The sequence below is a fragment of the Calonectris borealis genome, chromosome 27 (assembly GCF_964195595.1).
Source record: "Calonectris borealis chromosome 27, bCalBor7.hap1.2, whole genome shotgun sequence".
NCBI classification, from domain to species: Eukaryota; Metazoa; Chordata; class Aves; order Procellariiformes; family Procellariidae; genus Calonectris; species Calonectris borealis.
Window position 1 is genome coordinate 6,731,943 of NC_134338.1, and position 16,476 is coordinate 6,748,418.

Sequence of the window (16,476 nt, forward strand, 5' to 3'; positions counted from 1 at the left end):
GGGGTCCCCAGGCCGTGGTGGGGTCCCCAGGCCGTGGTGAGGGGTCCTCAGGCCGTGGTGGGGTCCTCAGGCCGTGGTGGGGGGTCCCCAGGCCATGGTGAGGTCCTCAGGCCGTGGTGGGCTCCCCAGGCCATGGTGGGGGTTCCTCAGGCCGTGGTGAGGTCCCCAGGCCGTGGTGGGGTCCTCAGGCCGTGGTGGGGTCCCCAGGCCATGGTGGGGTCCTCAGGCCGTGGTGGGGTCCCCAGGCCGTGGTGGGGGGTCCCCAGGCCGTGGTGGGGAACCCAGGCCGTGGTGGGGTCCCCAGGCCGTGGTGGGGTCCCCAGGCCGTGGTGGGGGGTCCCCAGGCCATGGTGAGGTCCCCAGGCCATGGTGAGGTCCCCAGGCCGTGGTGGCGGGTCCCCAGGCCGTGGTGGGGTCCCCAGGCCGTGGTGGGGGGTCCTCAGGCCGTGGTGGGGTCCCCAGGCCGTGGTGGGGGGTCCCCAGGCCGTGGTGGGGTGTCCCCAGGCCATGGTGAGGTCCTCAGGCCGTGGTGAGGTCCTCAGGCCGTGGTGGGGTCCCCAGGCCGTGGTGGGGTCCCCAGGCCGTGGTGGGGGGTCCCCAGGCCGTGGTGGGGTCCCCAGGCCGTGGTGAGGTCCTCAGGCCGTGGTGGGGTCCCCAGGCCGTGGTGGGGTCCCCAGGCCGTGCCGCCGAGGCCTGAGGCGTGGGTCGCGCCTGGTAACCCTGGCGACCGCCCCACCCAGGTCCCCGCCGCCCAAGCCACGCCCCAACGTCTGGCCCCGCCCCTGGACGGCCCTCTCGGCCCGGCGCGCGGAGGCGGTGGCGCAGGCGCCTTGGGAAGAGGTCGGGGGGGGCGTGGCGGCAGGCTGGGGGTGTGGCGACGCGGTGACGCAGCGCTCGGGGCGGGGCGGCGCGAGGCGGGGCGGCAGCCGGCGGTTGGGGGCCGCTGTCAGAGCCGGGGCCACGAGCGGGGCGGACGGGCGTGCCGGTAGGTACCGCGGCAGGGCCGAGCCGGGCGGCGGGGCAGGGCCGGGCTGGACCGGGGCGGGCCGGGGCGAGGGCCAGAGCCGGAACGGGGCGGGGCGCGCCGGGCTGTGGGGGCCGCGGCCGCTCCCCGGTGTCCTTGGCGCCGCCGCCCGGGCGCCTCGGGGCGGGGGGGGGGCGGGACTGCCTCTAGAAGGGCAGCCCAGCCTGGCCAATGGAAAGGCGGCTCGGCGCTTCACGCCGCTCCTATAGGCGGCGAGGGACGCGAAGCCCGGGCGGTGGCGGCGGGCGCTGATTGGCGGGCGCGGAGCGGGGGTGGGCCCGACTCGCGCGGGGCCGCGCGCGGCGGGCGGGGGGTGCCGCGCCCCCTTCCCGCGCCCGCCCGCACGTGGGGCGCCCCCGGGACCCCCCGGTCCCCCCGCCCCGCCCGGCGCGTCCCGCCGCGGGGCCGCGCCCAGGGTGCCCCGGTCCGCCCCGCCCGGCGGGTGGATCCCCCGCTCCGACATGGTGGGGCCTCCCGGGGCGGCCTCGGAGGGCTCAGACGGGCGGGGGGGTCGGCGGTGCACCCCGCGGAGAGGGTCAGCGCCTGCCCCGGGGCCCTGGGCTGCTGCGGGCCCAAAGGCGCTGGAGCAGCTGGGCCACGAGCCCGCGGCCCGGGACGGCACCGGCCCCGCCGCTTCCTTTAACGCTGAATTTGTCCTGATTTTAACCCCCCCCAGAAAAAAAGCGCAATTCCCAACTACCTCCCTTCTGGGGCTGGTGTCACGGATTCTGGCTGCCAGAGGTCAAATTTAGTACCTTAATCTGCTTAACAGTACCCTCTCACCGTCCCAGCCGTTAATCTGTTGTGAATATTCCTGTTGTTTGACCTCTCGGTGAAATTTGGGTTGTGATGTGGCTGTCGCCACGAGGACCCGGCCAGCAGCCCCGGGCCGCCTCTCCTTAACCCCTCTGCAGCTGTACTCCGTGCACGAGCTTTGTGTTCGTGTGTGACCCCTGTATCGCTTATCTCGGGCTCGGTTTCCTACATCCTTGCTCCTGGTCGTCGTGCGCCATTTTCATTTACCTCGGAAATATCCCTGCTCCGAGCTCGCCCCGGTCTGCAGCACGGCATGGGCTCCCGCGCCTTTGGGAGGCCAACCCTTTCTGCGAGAGGCCCTCAAAGACCAGCTGGTTCTGCTCATTTTGGGTCCAACCCTGGCATTAACCCCCCTGTTTTCCAGAGAGGTCACTGGGACGCTGCTGAGTGGCAGCACCGAAACCGGACACCAAAGCTGGAGATGCCGCCAACGCTTTCGTCCTAAAGCTTTTTCCCCGCCGCGTGTGTGCATGTGCGCCAACACCCAATTCAGTCGGCTCTCTAAAATATCTGCGTGTGTTTTGCTGCTTAAATCTGTGGAGGGTAAGCTGGGAAAACATCTAGTGCCGCCGTGCTCACTGTCCTGCACCTGCCTGCCATTTCTTGCCTGTTACGGGCCTGGTTTGACTGCGGGCAGAAGTGAGCAAGCAGGGTGGAAAGGACGAGTGGTCTCTCCTTCTTCCCCCGGGGAAATCCGTAGAACACTTTGGATTAGACCAATCCCAGGTCTTCCTCAGGCTCTTCGGACCAAAATCTTGTGTTTTGAGGCGGGAAGCGTCGCCGCTGCTGTGCCGAGTAGCCAGAACTAGATTCAGCAAGGCAAATCTGGAAGCCCAGCCAACGAAACGCTGGTCATGAAGGTGTATTTTTTTTCCTCCAGTCTGCTGTGAAACTTCATTTTAATCTGGTGAACGCATGATAGCTGCTTTGACATTGGGCTGCTGCTCGTTAAACTGGTCAGAGATATGGAAACCAGCCAGTTGGGTCACCTCCAGCCTCGGGTCCTGCCTCTTGCGGGAGGAGCTGGGTGGAAAGGGCAGCTCCAAGAAGAGCTGGCTCCAAGTGCCAGCGCTTCCCCCGAGATGATCTTGCTGCAGCGCCTTCCCTTGGGCTGCGGCTGTCGGTCGGACGTGTGTAACGAGGAGCGTGGTTAACCCCAGGCTTCCCTGGACATGCGGGGCTCTGCCCCACCAAGAGCTGCAAGGTGGAGGTTGCTGGGGGACCTTTGAGAGGTCCCGTGCCGGCTCCAGGTTGCTTTTCTGGGTTCTCTGGGCAGGGGAGAGCCCCTCTCTGGGTCTTTTGACTGCGTCAGCCTTCTTGGGTCTGAGCTTTTAAGGAGAAGTGATGAAGTGGTCTGTCCTGGAGCCCACATCCCAAGTGCTTTGCACCATCGTACTTCTACTTTGCGAGGGGTCTTCCCTGAAGACGGTTTCTTCCCAACTTTATCCTGGTGCACGTAACACAAACTGGCGAGAAGAAAACGTCGGCCAAGCAGAGTGGTCGTGGGGTGAGTAACACAGCAAAAATCGAAGCCAAGACCTTCTACTGACGGAAGAGAGAGAGACTGACAGAAAAAGCTTTCACGCTGGGTCGGCATGACGAGAGTTGTCCTCCTGTGGCTTGCGCAGACCTGGAGGAGCGCGCCCTGCTAGACTGGATCAGCTCGACGTGAAGGGAAATGTGACGTTCAGCGTTAAAATCCAGCTGGTGACAAATTTTTTCCAGCACCCTTCTGGGCTCGGTGCTTTAAAGTGCTTTTCTTTAAACTCGTACGACCGGCTGCATCGCTGCAAATGGGAGGTTGAAGGGCCAAAGCGTCCAGCTCCTGCTGGAATCTGAGTTTCATAGTGAGAATTTTCCTGTTTAAAAAGAGGATTCTCAGAGGAAGAATCAAAAAATCAAAAGACATTAAAGAATACTTTATGGATTTATTATTGGAAAAGGAGTAGATGTTGTTGGCTAGGAACTAAAGAGGAAAGCCCTGGGGGAACCTGATACCTTATACTGTTAATCTGGGCTGAGTTTCACCATCAAACATGCCTTACTTTGCACGAAGGTGCCGATATAAAAAGGTGCGGGTGGCTTTGACGCGCAGCGGCTCGTCTGAGGCATTGGGTACCCACTGAGCAAATCTGCTTCTCACTGTCGTGTCGGGGAGACGCCAGTGCCGTGCTGGCGGGGACGGTGGAGGTGGACCCAGCCCCACCAAGCGTCTTGAGCAAAAACTGCGTTTCCCAGCCATCGGGGACTTGGCTGTGGGGTGGGGTGGACAAATTAATCCGAATTAAAAACTGATCCTAAGCTCAATTCTCCGTGCTCAGGGCTGACAGGGGGTGGAGGGGGGGGTGGCGGTCTCTGCTCTGCGCTCTCCTGCCATAATGTCTAACCCACTTTTCCCTTCTCTCCCAACAGGAACGTGCGTGAGGCGACAGGACAAACATGCTTAACTTAAGGACTTGTGCGGCAAAGCTGAGGCCGTTGACGGCCTCGCAGACTGTAAAGACAATTTCTCAACACAGGCCGGCAGCACGCAGGACGTTTCAACAGATCAGGTGCTACAGTGCACCGGTGGCTGCCGAGCCGTTTTTGAGCGGGACTAGTTCAAACTACGTGGAGGAAATGTATTATGCTTGGCTGGAAAATCCCAAAAGTGTACATAAGGTAAGGAGCAACCTTGCCAGGATATCGCCTTCGCTTCTCCCTCTGTGTGTCTGAGCCGTGGGTTCAGGTAAGTGCACGCGTCTCAAGGAGGATTGAATTCAGCCGGAGGGGCCGGATAGTTGTGGATGGTCCTTCTGCCTCACTTTGCCGGAAAGAAACATCACCGATTCCTTGAGCAAGAGCCAAGAGGAGTTTCTCGGTTCAAGAGGCAACGCCGTTGGCTTGTGGGACGCGGGCAGCATCCTGGATCACAAGCGGATACAAGGAATGCCTTCTGGAAATCCACCTTTAACGAGCTCCCAATGCTTGATTTTTTCCAGCTCTGATGGCTCATCAGGAGGGTTTATTCTGGAGTGGAGGATGGCGGGGAGGCAGGGAGGGTATTCTCCTCATCTTGACTGGTTTCGTTTTTGCTTCGGGCACGGGTGGTGTTACATGTTGGGGTAGACGGGTTGTAGCTAAGCTTGACTTTGAGCTTGGGTGCATAAAGCCAGGCTGCGGATCTGCAGCCTGGGGAGGGGGACTGGGTCTGGTGGCCAGGGGAATTCCCACTAGCTGGTCCAGAACTTAAAATTGGGAAAGCAACCCAGCCGTGGGCAGTATGCACAGAGGTCTGCCTTGATCTGAATTACTGAAGCTCCTCCAGCGAGGAGAAGGCCAGCTCTTTAACGTAGAGTCCAGCAGGTGAGGGCTCAGCTGGGAAGAGGATTTCTGAAACCCGACTGCGTTTTTCCCTATCCCCAGTGTTTCACAAGGAAAATGTTCCTCTAGTGACTAAGTGTCAGCATTACCCAGGGGGTTTTTAAGACAGTTTCATACGTGTCCTGATGTAGAGCAAGGATTTTCTTTATTCAGTAGCACATGAGCAGTCTGCAAACCAGGACGCGACGGTTAAATGAGCAGTCAGGGGTGAGTAAGGAATCTCATGCCCTAACGCTTGCATCAGCGTTGAGTATGTTTTCGATGGAACCAATCCCACGCATCCAAAACGCACAGCCTGTTAGGGTGCTGTGAAGGTCTTAAGGTAGGATCAAAGCTGAATTTTCACAAACAGTGTTGACTTTATGCTTCTTTCGAGGCAAATGGGTGACTGAGCCAAGCAATACAGACTCGGAAAGCACAAAGCATGTTGGCTTGGGTTGTTCCCTTTGTCAAAGAGAGACTTGAAAGCTACCCAAGCACACCACGTGGTGCAGCCCAGTCTTTCAGAGGCGGGATATTGAATTAAAAGTCACGAATCTAAATGCTGTAGTCTCATTTAAAAACAAGCGAGGGTTACACCGTGCCCGTCCCAGTGACGGGCACAGTTGTGTCTTTCGCAAAGAGCCTTCACGGTTTGATACCGGCTCTTCGATCTACAGACCCTGCTCAGTCTTGAACGTCACTCTGAGCAGATGTGAGAGTAGACATCAAGACTAACCGGGGCAGCTGGATGGGAAGTGTATTTGGGTCCTGAGGCCAGACCTCTGGATCTCTTCTGGTCTTGCCTCCTCTTTAACGTAGCCCCTGTATCTTCATCAGCTTGTCTGTAGGTAGGCAGCACATGCAGTGCTGCACAGGAGTCCTCATGCACACTTGGCTGAAGAAATTGGAGGAGAATTTAGGTTGGAAGGAGCCTCTGGAGCCTCTGCCCCGGGTGGCTTGGAGGTGGCATCTAGCTTTGTGGCTAGACCAGGTCACTCGGGGCCTCGTGCGGTCAAGTTTTGAGGACTTACAAGGGTGGAGCTCCCACCACCTCTCCAGGCCCCCGGTGCAATGTTTATGGTGAAGAATTGCACATCTTACAGACTGCTTTTTGACCAAAATCAAGCTGGCGTCCTGCTTGGCAGAAAGGGAGTTGGATGGGGCGGGGAGCGGGGTTGGACTAGATGATCTTTGAAGGTCCGTTCCAACCCAAACCATTCTGTGATCCTATGAAATCCAGCTCCAGGTCCCAAAACTTCTGGTGGGGTTGATGCCTGAGGTTTGGCGAGGACTTTGCTGTTGCTCCCTGGTGCACTTGACCCTCATACTTGGCTCATCTCTCCTGGGTGGATCCCACCTCGTTCCAGTGACCCCTTTACCAAGATCCCTTCCCAACTCCTAGCTTTGCCCCTTTCTTCTCTCCGTCCTTTTTCATGGCTCATCCTGTCCCTGCTGGGACACCGAGCCGCTGTGGTGGAATCGGGGTTGCAGCCGTCCCTGATCTTGGCTTGCGAGTGGTCCCCGTCAGCCTGCGTCCCCTCTGGCGTGACAGTGGAGCGTGTCACCCCTGTCCCTGATAAGCATTGGCCTCCATCCCATTAGATGTAGGGTCAGATCCGAGGGTGGAGTTCCCAAAAACAGCTGGGCTGTCACACGGACCCGCTGCAGCTTATCTGTTCCCTGCAGAAAGCAGAGACAGGCTGCGCCTCGCCGTGCTGCTTTTTGCTGGTGAGGGCGAAACCTTCAGCCAGGGAAGAGCTGGGGTTTCTTTGCTGTTGTTGCCAAAAACCTACGAGAACTCCAGCCGGCACAACCGTCCCGGCTGAGCAAACTGAATTCACTTCCTCCGTGCAGGCACTCGTGGTTTGAACTGCAGAAAATACTTAAGTGTTTGTTTAGAGTAGGGAAGATTTAAAAAAAAAAAAGCTATTTTAGGCTTTTTCTGCGTGCAGTCCTTCAGCTGAACTCCAGTTTCTGAGTCTGACGAACAAATAAGAGCAGAGCTGGGGAAAGAGGAGGCCAGGGTGCGGGGGTCGGTGCCGGTGGGCTGCCGCAGGGTCAGCGCTGCTCGCTCCTGGGACCGCTTCCCAAGGGCGCTGGGGGGCCCTCCTCCTGCCCTGCGGGACCGAGCGGCTCTTTGCCAACTTGGGTACGGTGCTGGCTGCTAGCGCTGCTCGGCACAACCCATGCTGTCCCCAGGACCCCGAGCACCTCGCTTCCTTCAGGGCAGGTGGCCAGGGGGCTTTGACTGCAGGTAGGTGATACCTGCAGTCATACATCTCTGACAAGTTTAGCCTTCCTAAACAGCAGCCCCTGTGCTCGGGTTGAACTGGTGTAAAGGGATACAGCTCTCCCAGTATGTATGTACATCAAACAGTCTTTAACATGGACTTCTTAATAAGCCAGTGTTTTGATTTTTATATTGAAAGTGGTTATATGACCACAATGCGTGTAGACCATGCTGTGTAACCCCAGCTTCGCCGACACGACGGCAGGAACCCGCAGTCTTTAGCGAGGCCGGAGCCCCATGCCTGGCCCTGGAGGTGCCTTTGGCTGCGTCCTTTGCCGTCGCGCTGGCAAACAGGGGCCCAGGCTGAATTGGGTAGGAGTCCTGCTTGAGAGTTTGAAATGCTTGGGTTTCATCCCCCATCTTCAAAAGCGAGCACCCCGGAGAATTGAAGGTCCTTGTTTATGCTGATAGGGGACAAGGCGAGTGCAGAGCAGGAACCGATCCCTCGCTGCTTGACCCCCTACTCTCAGCAAAGGTTACCTGCCATGAACTAGGTTCAGACTCCTCCTCTTCCAGCCTTAAGCTCTGAACATACCTCCTCCCTGCTAAAGCAGGAGGTGCTGCCTGGCTTGCCAACCATGCGGAGCAGGTCTGGTTGGCGCTCTCTTACCTTGGAGCCCACGGCAGGAGAAGGAGCAGGGACACAGCCTGAGCTGGAGGTAGAGGCCACGGCAGGAGAAGGAGCAGGGACACAGCCTGAGCTGGAGGTAGAGGCCACGTCTACCTCGTGCACCTCCCCACCTGGAGCAGCTCCAGCCCAATCTGAGGTGCCCTGCGGCGGGTGGGAGATGTCACCCCTCTCCCCTTGCCGTGCGTGCCTTACCTCCAAGCTGGCTTTGTTGGGAGAGGCTGGGACCCACAGCCTTCTCCAGGAACCGGGTATGATAAACAAAGTGAAAGATGCTGGTCTCTCTTGGTGAGCTGTTTTTGGGGCTGTTCTCAACAGAGAAGTGTGCGGTGAGCTCCGCTCTCAGAGCTGAGCTCAGAATCCCTCTAAAGCCTGAACCATCCAGGCTTGCTGCAGTCAGCTGGCTCTCCCGTCCTGCTTCGCCGGCGCAAGAGCAGCGGCACAGAGGGGTGCCGGGAAAGCCAGTCCGGTGGAACAGAGGCACAGAGGAGGCCGTGGTGGGACGCGTGGCCATGGGACGGTCACAGCAGGGACTTGGGGTTGAGAGCGTTCAGTGTGCTGAGACCTGGGGGCTGCCTGCGCGCTTAGGAGTGGGGAGGTGCCGGCTTTGAGCCCTCTTGCTAAAAATGAGGTGAATCTGAGCTCTCTTATACCCAATATATATATATATATTATACCCTATATATACAGGGCATAAGAGCTGGAGGAGCGCTTGCAGGCTGCCGTGGGCATGGAGAGGTTGGAGGGGAATAACCTGATGAGCTTAATTACTGCTGTTACCTTTGGCAAGTGCTGGATTAAGGCAAAGTCCTCCTTCCTGTGATAAAGCAGGATAACGCTGATGGGGCCGTTCAGCCTCTCCCACGGGATACGGAAGCTCCAGAGGCACCTCCATGGGTCACCAGAAACCCCCAGGGTGGCCCTCGAATACCCTCGAATTTGAAACCACATCAGCAACTTGAAAGCTGATGTTTTTGTAGCGCTTATCAGGGCCACAGCCTTCAGCGGGGGCAAAGCCTGCAGTCAGGTAGCCTGAAATACTCTGTAATTACGTTGGGCAATAAAGCATTTAGCGAAAGTGCCTGAGCTGACCGAGCTGGTGCCGCACCTTGTTTGGAGAGCTTAAAATGAACTTTTTCTTTCAAAACAGAAGCAAATTGCATCTCCAGGAGGTTAATATTGTTAAATGTCAGAAGGGAGGAGGTCATAAAGGTAACGCCTCTGCCTCCTGGCTCTGTCCCTGTCCCCCCAGCACCACTGCCAGCCCCCTCCCTGGGTTAGCAGGTGCTCCCTTTCTCTTGCCTGTCTCTATTTTCCAGTACATTAAACAACCTTAAACCACTGAGCAAAGCCAGATTCTTCCCCATCCCAAGGGCACAGAGCCCATCCCAAGGTCCTCGTCCCTCCCGCTCGCAGGAGCCGGTGGCTTCTGGGGCGTCCTTGAGCTCTGTGAGCCTGCGGAAGGGAAGGGGCTGCTCTCACCAGTGGCCAGGAGTAAGGATCGTACTAAAAGCAGCTCTCCCTCTTTTCCTACTGAAATTTCCTTTAGCAGACAGCAATCAGAACGCGGTCGGGTGTTTTCTCTCTTTTGCTTTTTGGTGTTTTTTTTTCCTCTGGGGGAGCTATTGTTTATCAGTTACGGTGCCAAATCGTTCCAGATTTTATTTATGTTCCTTCAGCGTGACCTGTTTCTAAATTTAATCACCTTGCGCAGCCGTGTGATGGGGCGTCTGGCTAAATCCGCGCTGGAAATAGCTTCCTGGGGCATGTGATGGGTGCTGCAGCCGGAGGAGCTCCAGGCAAGGGGGAAAGCAAGGGTGGAAAGCTCCTCTGGCAAAGGTCAGGTTTTCAGTCCCCTACACCCTGCTATCAGGGTGCAAAAGCTGATTTTTTTGCCCCAAACCACCACTGGAGCTGCTCTCATGGCTCTTTTCGACTTGGTTTAAACACACTGGGGTTGGCTGGGCAGCGCTTCGCCTGTCTCCGCATCACCGAGGTTGGGTTTGGAGCTCTCTGCAGACACGAGGTTCAGAGGTTCAGCGCTGGGCTCTTGCTCCCGATCAGCGGAGAGACCCTTGGGCTGAAACCCGCGTGCAAATCCGACAGGATTTGTTTGCTCTAGCTGGCGTCTCAGGTATGTGCGGGCACGCAGATGCCGCTCCGCCTTGCCCTCGTCCTTTGCTGTCGCTCAGTGGCACGTGAGAAGCGGGCAGGGGTGAGAGCGTGACGGGAGAACGTGGCTCGGACTTTGCTCTGCTGGTCTCGCCCCCTCCCCAGGTCTGTTGCTGCCCCTCCAAGTAGACAAATTAACTTGGGTTTGGCCCTGGGGCGCTTCTGGGCTCTTCAGGCAGTGCTAGATAAGTACCACAAAGTTACACCAAGTCTGTCGAGGGCTTTTTTGGGGGGTTTTGCTTTGTTTTCTTAACACCTAGAAATACCCATCTGCAGCGGGGAGCAGGAGCAGAGGTGATATCTGCCGCGCTAAGGGCATGGGAGAACTGGCACAGGAATATCGGCATAGCGCTGGTGTCGGCGTTGCTAAAAGGATGGGGAAAAATTGAAGAGGGAAGAGAAAAAGAAAAAAGCCATTGCTGGTTGAGGGCTGGATAACACGGCTTACACTGGGACTTGGGTCTCAGGCCATTTAGGCAACGGAAAAGAGGAAGAGGTGTATTTGATTACAGGGCAAAAATATTTTTCAGAAAATATTGTGGATATTTTGAGGACAGTCTCCTGCCCTGGAGAGAAGGAAACAAGGGCCTGAAGACCAGGCTGGGGCTCGTTGCTCGGAGTAGTGGTTTCAAGAGCCGAGCTGGGCGAGGGGCCTCGCCTGTGTCCTCAACTGAGCACTGCTGCCGAGGGAGGGGGGGCTCTGGGGATGGTCTCATGCCAAAAAAACCAATCCAGATGGATGGGAAGTAGGATAATGGCGTAACTGGAATAGTGGGAGAGCTTTAGTGCTCTCCTGTCCGAGGCAGGTGGGTGCCTTTGGCAGCGGCTGCGTGGAGCTGGGGTGCAGGGGAGGAGGCAGCTCTGCCCCCGGGGGATTTTACTCCCTGCTGTGGCAATAGAGCTGAGATCCCAGTAACCTCGAGTGAGGAGGTGTTTGGGTCACGGGTAATGACCCTGTTGCCTCTCTTCTTTCCTTTTTCCTAGTCATGGGACATCTTCTTTCGCAACGCCAATGCTGGAGCTGCTCCAGGCACCGCTTACCAAAGCCCCCCTCCACTGAGTACCAGCCTTTCCATGCTGTCCCAAGCCCAGTTCCTGGTTCAAGCACAGCCCAATGTAGATAAACTGGTGGAGGACCATCTCGCAGTGCAATCTCTCATCAGGGCTTATCAGGTAAGGAGACGGGCTTTGCGCCGAGGAGGAGCGACTCCTCCGTTAGAGGGGCATGCAGCAGCTGAGGGGGGCTGGAGTCAGTGCGGTTGATGCATGCGTTTTGCATGGAGAGCATGCAGGGTGCATGCTGGGCTGCCTAGTTTTTAACAGGAGCTGCTGGTCTGTTGGGGCAGAAGCTCAGCTGATACTTTGCTGGACAATAGGAAGATTAAAGTATTGTCCCCCAAACAGAGCAATTACAGTGGCAGGGCGGGGGAGGTGGTCTCTGCACAGGGTTTGCTGGCTTCTGGAATGATGCTCCTGTGCTGTGAGCTCCTGCCATGCTCAGCAGTGGCGTGGGACACCCATCCTGCTTCCCCTGTGTTGCTGAGTGAACTTCTGAGGTGCTAAAATAAAAGTTCAGGAAACATTTCCCTGTGATTTGCGACCGGGAAGAGGGCTGTGGTGCCACTGGGCTGCAACTCAGACCGATGCTGCCAAAGTCAGCCTTTTGGGAGAAAGAGGTTTTGAGCAGGAAGGAAACATCCTCTGGCTAGGGGATGGCCAGCCAATATTTTAACTCGAGAGAACATTTAAATGTGTTTCTACATCTGCGTTATCCTTTCCCCTTTGGTTGCACTCTCGTTTGTCAATTGTGGGGGCTTTAACTGGGGCTGTGGTGAGAAGTTAACAAACACGGCTGCCGTGGAGGTGTGACCATGGTTTTCTCACCTATTCTTGCAAAGAAGCACCCACTGCAGGTCATGTTCCTGCTCAGGTATGGGGAAAATCCAACATACGATGCCACAGGTAAAGGCAAGAACTGCAGGACTGGGCAAGTCCAAAGGTCTGCCCAGCCTTGGCCCTGCTCTCTGGCTTGAAGAACATGCCCCTATGCTGCCCGCCTCCGCAGCCGAGGTGCCGACATCAATGCTGGGGCACTGCCCTGCTTTCCTTTAAGAAGGGGAAGCTGGGACATGTTTGTGAGGACCGGCGTCTTCCCTCGTGGCTGATTTCATGGGAGGTGACCACCCGGCCAGCTGTCTCCAGCTCAGGCGGATCCTTGGAGAGCCGTTTCTGAAGGCTGTGCAGCTCTTGCTGGTGCAACAAGCGGACAGACGCCAAGTTCAAGCAAGCGGTGACTGATGTAGTTGGAGACAGCAGCTCCAAGTCAGCAATTTGAACACAAAATCTATAACCTCTTCTGCATTCCCGTCACTTCCTCAGTCTCTGAATGGCAGCGCTGGGAGGTGATTGCTCTTGGATGTATTTTTCTAAGCTGCCTGCAGTGAGAAATCCACCTCCCTTCCTACTCCGGTGGCACTGTGGGGCTGTAGCTGCAGTGGGGTGTCCAGGTGGGGAAGTTCACCACGGTGTATGGAGGTACAAAAGAGTAGGAAGGCAGGAGGAAACCCTGCCTGTGGTGGGTAACCTACTTAAAACACCAGGCAATTAATTTCTTAATTGGATCGAGCTGGATTGTCCCTGTAATTATAGGTGAGCAGTGACCCTGCTCTGCTGTGGCATCAGCGATGGCTTCTTAATTGTAGCCTGTGGTTGCATGTCCAAGTCATTATTTCTATTTGAATCACAGAATGGTTTGGGTTGGAAGGAATTATCTAGTTCCAACCCCGCTGCCACGGGCAGGGACCCCTTCCACTAGACCAGGTTGCTCAAAGCCCCATCCAGCCTGGCCTTGAATGCTTCCAGGGAGGGGGCATCCACAGCTTCTCTGGGCAACCTGTTCCAGTGTCTCACCACCCTCACGGTAAAGAATTTCTTCCTGATCTCTAATCTAAATGTACCCTCTTTGAGTTTAAAGCCATTACCCCTCGTCCTATCACTACACTCCCTGACAAATCATCCCTCCCCATCTTTTGTGTAGGCCCCCTTTTAAGTTCTGGCAGGCTGCTATAAGGTCTCCCTGGAGCCTTCTCTTCTCCAGGCTAAACCACCCCAACTCTCTCAGCCTGTCCTCATAGGGGAGGTGCTCCAGCCCCCTGATCATCTTCGTGGCCCTCCTCTGGACCCGCTCGAGCAGGTCCGTGTCTTTCTTACGCAGTACTCCAGGTCGGGTCTCACTGGAGCGGAGCAGAGGGCAGAATCGCCTCCCTCGCCCTGCTGGCCACACTTCTTTTGATGGTTGGCTTCCTGGGCTGCGAGCGCACATTGCTGGGTCATGTCGAGCTTCTCATCAACCAACACCCCCAAGTGCTTCTCTGCAGCGCTGCTCTCAATCCATTCTCTGCCCAGCCTGCATTGATACCAGGGGGTTGCCCTGACCCAGCTGCAGGACCTTGCACTTGGCCTTGCAGAACTTCGTGAGGTTCACATGGGCCCAGCTCTGTAGCCTGTCAAGGTCCCTCTGGATGGCATCCTGTCCCTCTGGAGCATCAACCGCACCACTCAGCTTGGTGTCATCCACAAACTTGCTGAGGGTGCACTCGATCCCACTGTCCATGTCCCTGACAAAGATGTTAAATAATACTGGTCCCAATGCAGACCCCTGTGGGACACCACTTGTCACTGTTCTTCATCCGGACATGGAGCCGTTGACCACAACTCTTTGAGTGCGACCATCCAGCCAATTCCTTATCCACCGAGTGATCCACCCTTCACATCCATGTCTCTCCATTTTAGAGACAAGCATGTTGTGCAGGACAGTATCAAATGCTTTGCCCAAGTCCAGGTAGATGCCATCAGTCTCTCTTCTCTTACCCACCAATGCTGTAACCCCATTGTAGAGGGCCACCGAGTTTGTCAGGCACAATTAGCCCCATGTTGGCTGTCACCAACCACCTCTCTGTTTTCCATGTGCCTTAGCATAGTTTCCAGGAGGATTTGCTCCGTGATCTTGCTGGGCACAGAGGTGAGACTGACCGGCCTGTAGTTCCCTGGGTCTTCCTTTTTGCCCTTTTTAAAAATGGGGGTTATGTTTCCCCTTTTCCAGTCACTGGGAACTTCACCAGTCTGCCACGACTTTTCAAATATGATGGATCGTGGCATAGCAGCTTCATCTGCCAGTTCCCTCGGGACCCTCAGATGCATCTCATCAGGTCCCATGGACCTGATGGCACATTCAGGTGCCTTACATGCTCTCCAACCTGATCTTCTCCTACGGTGGGTGGTACTTCGTTCTCCCAGTCCCTGCCTTTGGATTCTGTGAGTTGGGCAGCGTGGCTGGAGCACTTGCCGGTGAAGACTGAGGCAAAAAAGTTGTTGAGTACCTCAGCCTTCTCCATGTCGGTTGCAGCCAGGTCTCCCGTTTCGCTCCTCAGGGGATACAGCTTCTTTCATCTTCCTTTGTTGTCCTACGTACCTGAAGAAACCCTTCTTGTTACTTTTCACGTCCCTAGCCCAATTCAGCTCTAGCTGTGCCTTGGCTTTCCTGACCCCCTCCCTGCATTCCCGGGCCATGTCCCTATCATCTCCCCAGGGGGTATATCCCTGCCCCCGCTGCCTATGCATTTTGGTTTTGCGTTTGTGTTCGGCTAAGAGGTGCTGACTTGGCCAAACTGGCCTCCTGCCTCCCCTGCCTGACTTCTTGCATGTCGGGATTGAGAGCCCTTGTGCCCTAAGAAAAATGTCTTTAAATATCTCCCAGCTCTCATTCGCTCCTTTGCCTCCGAGGGCACTTTCCCAAGGGATCCCACGCACCAGCGCCCTAAAAGTTTGCCTTTCTGAGGTTTAGGGTCCTGACTCTACTTTTTACCTGTCCTGTATCCCTCAAGATTGAGAATTCCACCAGAGCATGATTGCTGCAGCCCAGGCTACCTCCAGTCTTGACCTCTCCGATAAGTTCTTCTGCGTTAGAGAGCAACAGGTCCAGTAGTGCCTCTCCTCTGGTCGGGCTCTCCATCATCTCCACTAGGAAGTCGGCCTCAAGGCACTCCAGTGGTTTCCTGGACCACTCGTAGTTTGCTGTGCCGCTTTTCCAGCAGATGTCCAGGTGGTTGAAGTCCCCTATCAGGATCAGGGCCTGCGAGTGTGATGCTTCCTGCAAATATCTGCTGCGGTCTCATTTTGGGTTCGGGGAAAAAATCTGCCTGGCTTGCCTTGCACATGGGGAATAACAAGCAGCATGGCTCCCATGGGGGAAAAGACCTTCTCCTCGCTCCCACACCAATTTGAGGATTTGCCGTGTACCTGCAAACTGCTGAGTTGACCTCAAAGCCACTGGGCGCCTCCAGCTTAAAGCCATTTGCCGGACAAAGTGTCCTCCTGGTCCCGGTGAGAGCATCCCGGCCGTGGGGAACAGCGTGGTGAGCTTGCGTCCTGCCGACTGCTGAATGATGGGCTAGCCCCTGCGCTTTGTTGCAAGACGGACAAGCAAATAGTTCCCAGACAAAGCTGGCCCAGAAGAAGAGCTTTTCATGTGGCCACCAGTGCTTGGGCACATCGTCATCTGGCCCTGCAGAGAGTATGGGGGGGATCGGTGCTTTCTTAGCAGTTTCTTAATGTCGATGGCTGATTTCAGGCTCTTTGGCTGGTAAAACCACAAAAATCCTTTCCTAAAATCCCTTTGGGATACTCTGAATAGGAATGACGTTCTGGTAAATAAGGTCAGATCAGTATGTCTGGTTTGTGCAGGAGGTTTAGTAATCCCCTCGTATACGAGTCATTTTTCTAACTGGTAACAGATTTGATGGCCGGGAGTATCGTTTTCCCAGCGCAGAGAAGGCACCGCACCCCGTACCGTGGCAGTGTTTCCTGCCCTGCTCCCGGCGTAGCTGAGCCTGAAGCTTTGAGAGCAGGAGCTGCCAAGAAATAAACGGTGCCTTGCCAGTCGGAGAGTGCTGGCCACTGAGATGAATCGAGTTTGCCCAGCGAGGTGTGGTGGGGTCCATCTGTGGGTACCTCCTCCTGTGAAGGCAAAAAGCAAAACTCCTCGTTACCTCTCGTTATTCTCTGTACCTCCCGATGCGGATTCAAACCCAGTGTGGTGACCCCTGGCCCGACTGCCGCCACCGGGAGCCATCAGGGCTCTCTTGGTGCCAAAGCTCTTTGGTATTTCCGCTCTTGCCCCTTCCCAGAAGAGCAACATGAGTG

At 56.4% G+C, this 16,476-nt stretch overlaps 1 protein-coding gene across 11 annotated transcripts in view; it reads left to right on the plus strand.

Moving 5' to 3' along the window:
- The first annotated feature begins 896 nt into the window (after nt 1-896).
- OGDH (oxoglutarate dehydrogenase) overlaps nt 897-16,476 on the plus strand; it is a 35,264-nt gene continuing 19,684 nt past the window's right edge. For 3 of the 11 annotated variants that reach the window (XM_075174650.1, XM_075174646.1, XM_075174651.1), the window contains exons 1-3: nt 897-985; nt 4,253-4,501; nt 11,260-11,448. In XM_075174650.1, the coding sequence (XP_075030751.1) occupies nt 4,280-4,501; nt 11,260-11,448 (411 nt within the window). In that variant the 5' untranslated portion in view covers nt 897-985; nt 4,253-4,279. Of the gene's footprint in view, nt 986-2,203; nt 2,384-3,324; nt 3,348-3,891; nt 3,913-4,252; nt 4,502-11,259; nt 11,449-16,476 lie in introns of those variants that run through there. The other 8 variants (XM_075174653.1, XM_075174656.1, XM_075174652.1 and 5 more) reach the window with 7 other exon arrangements.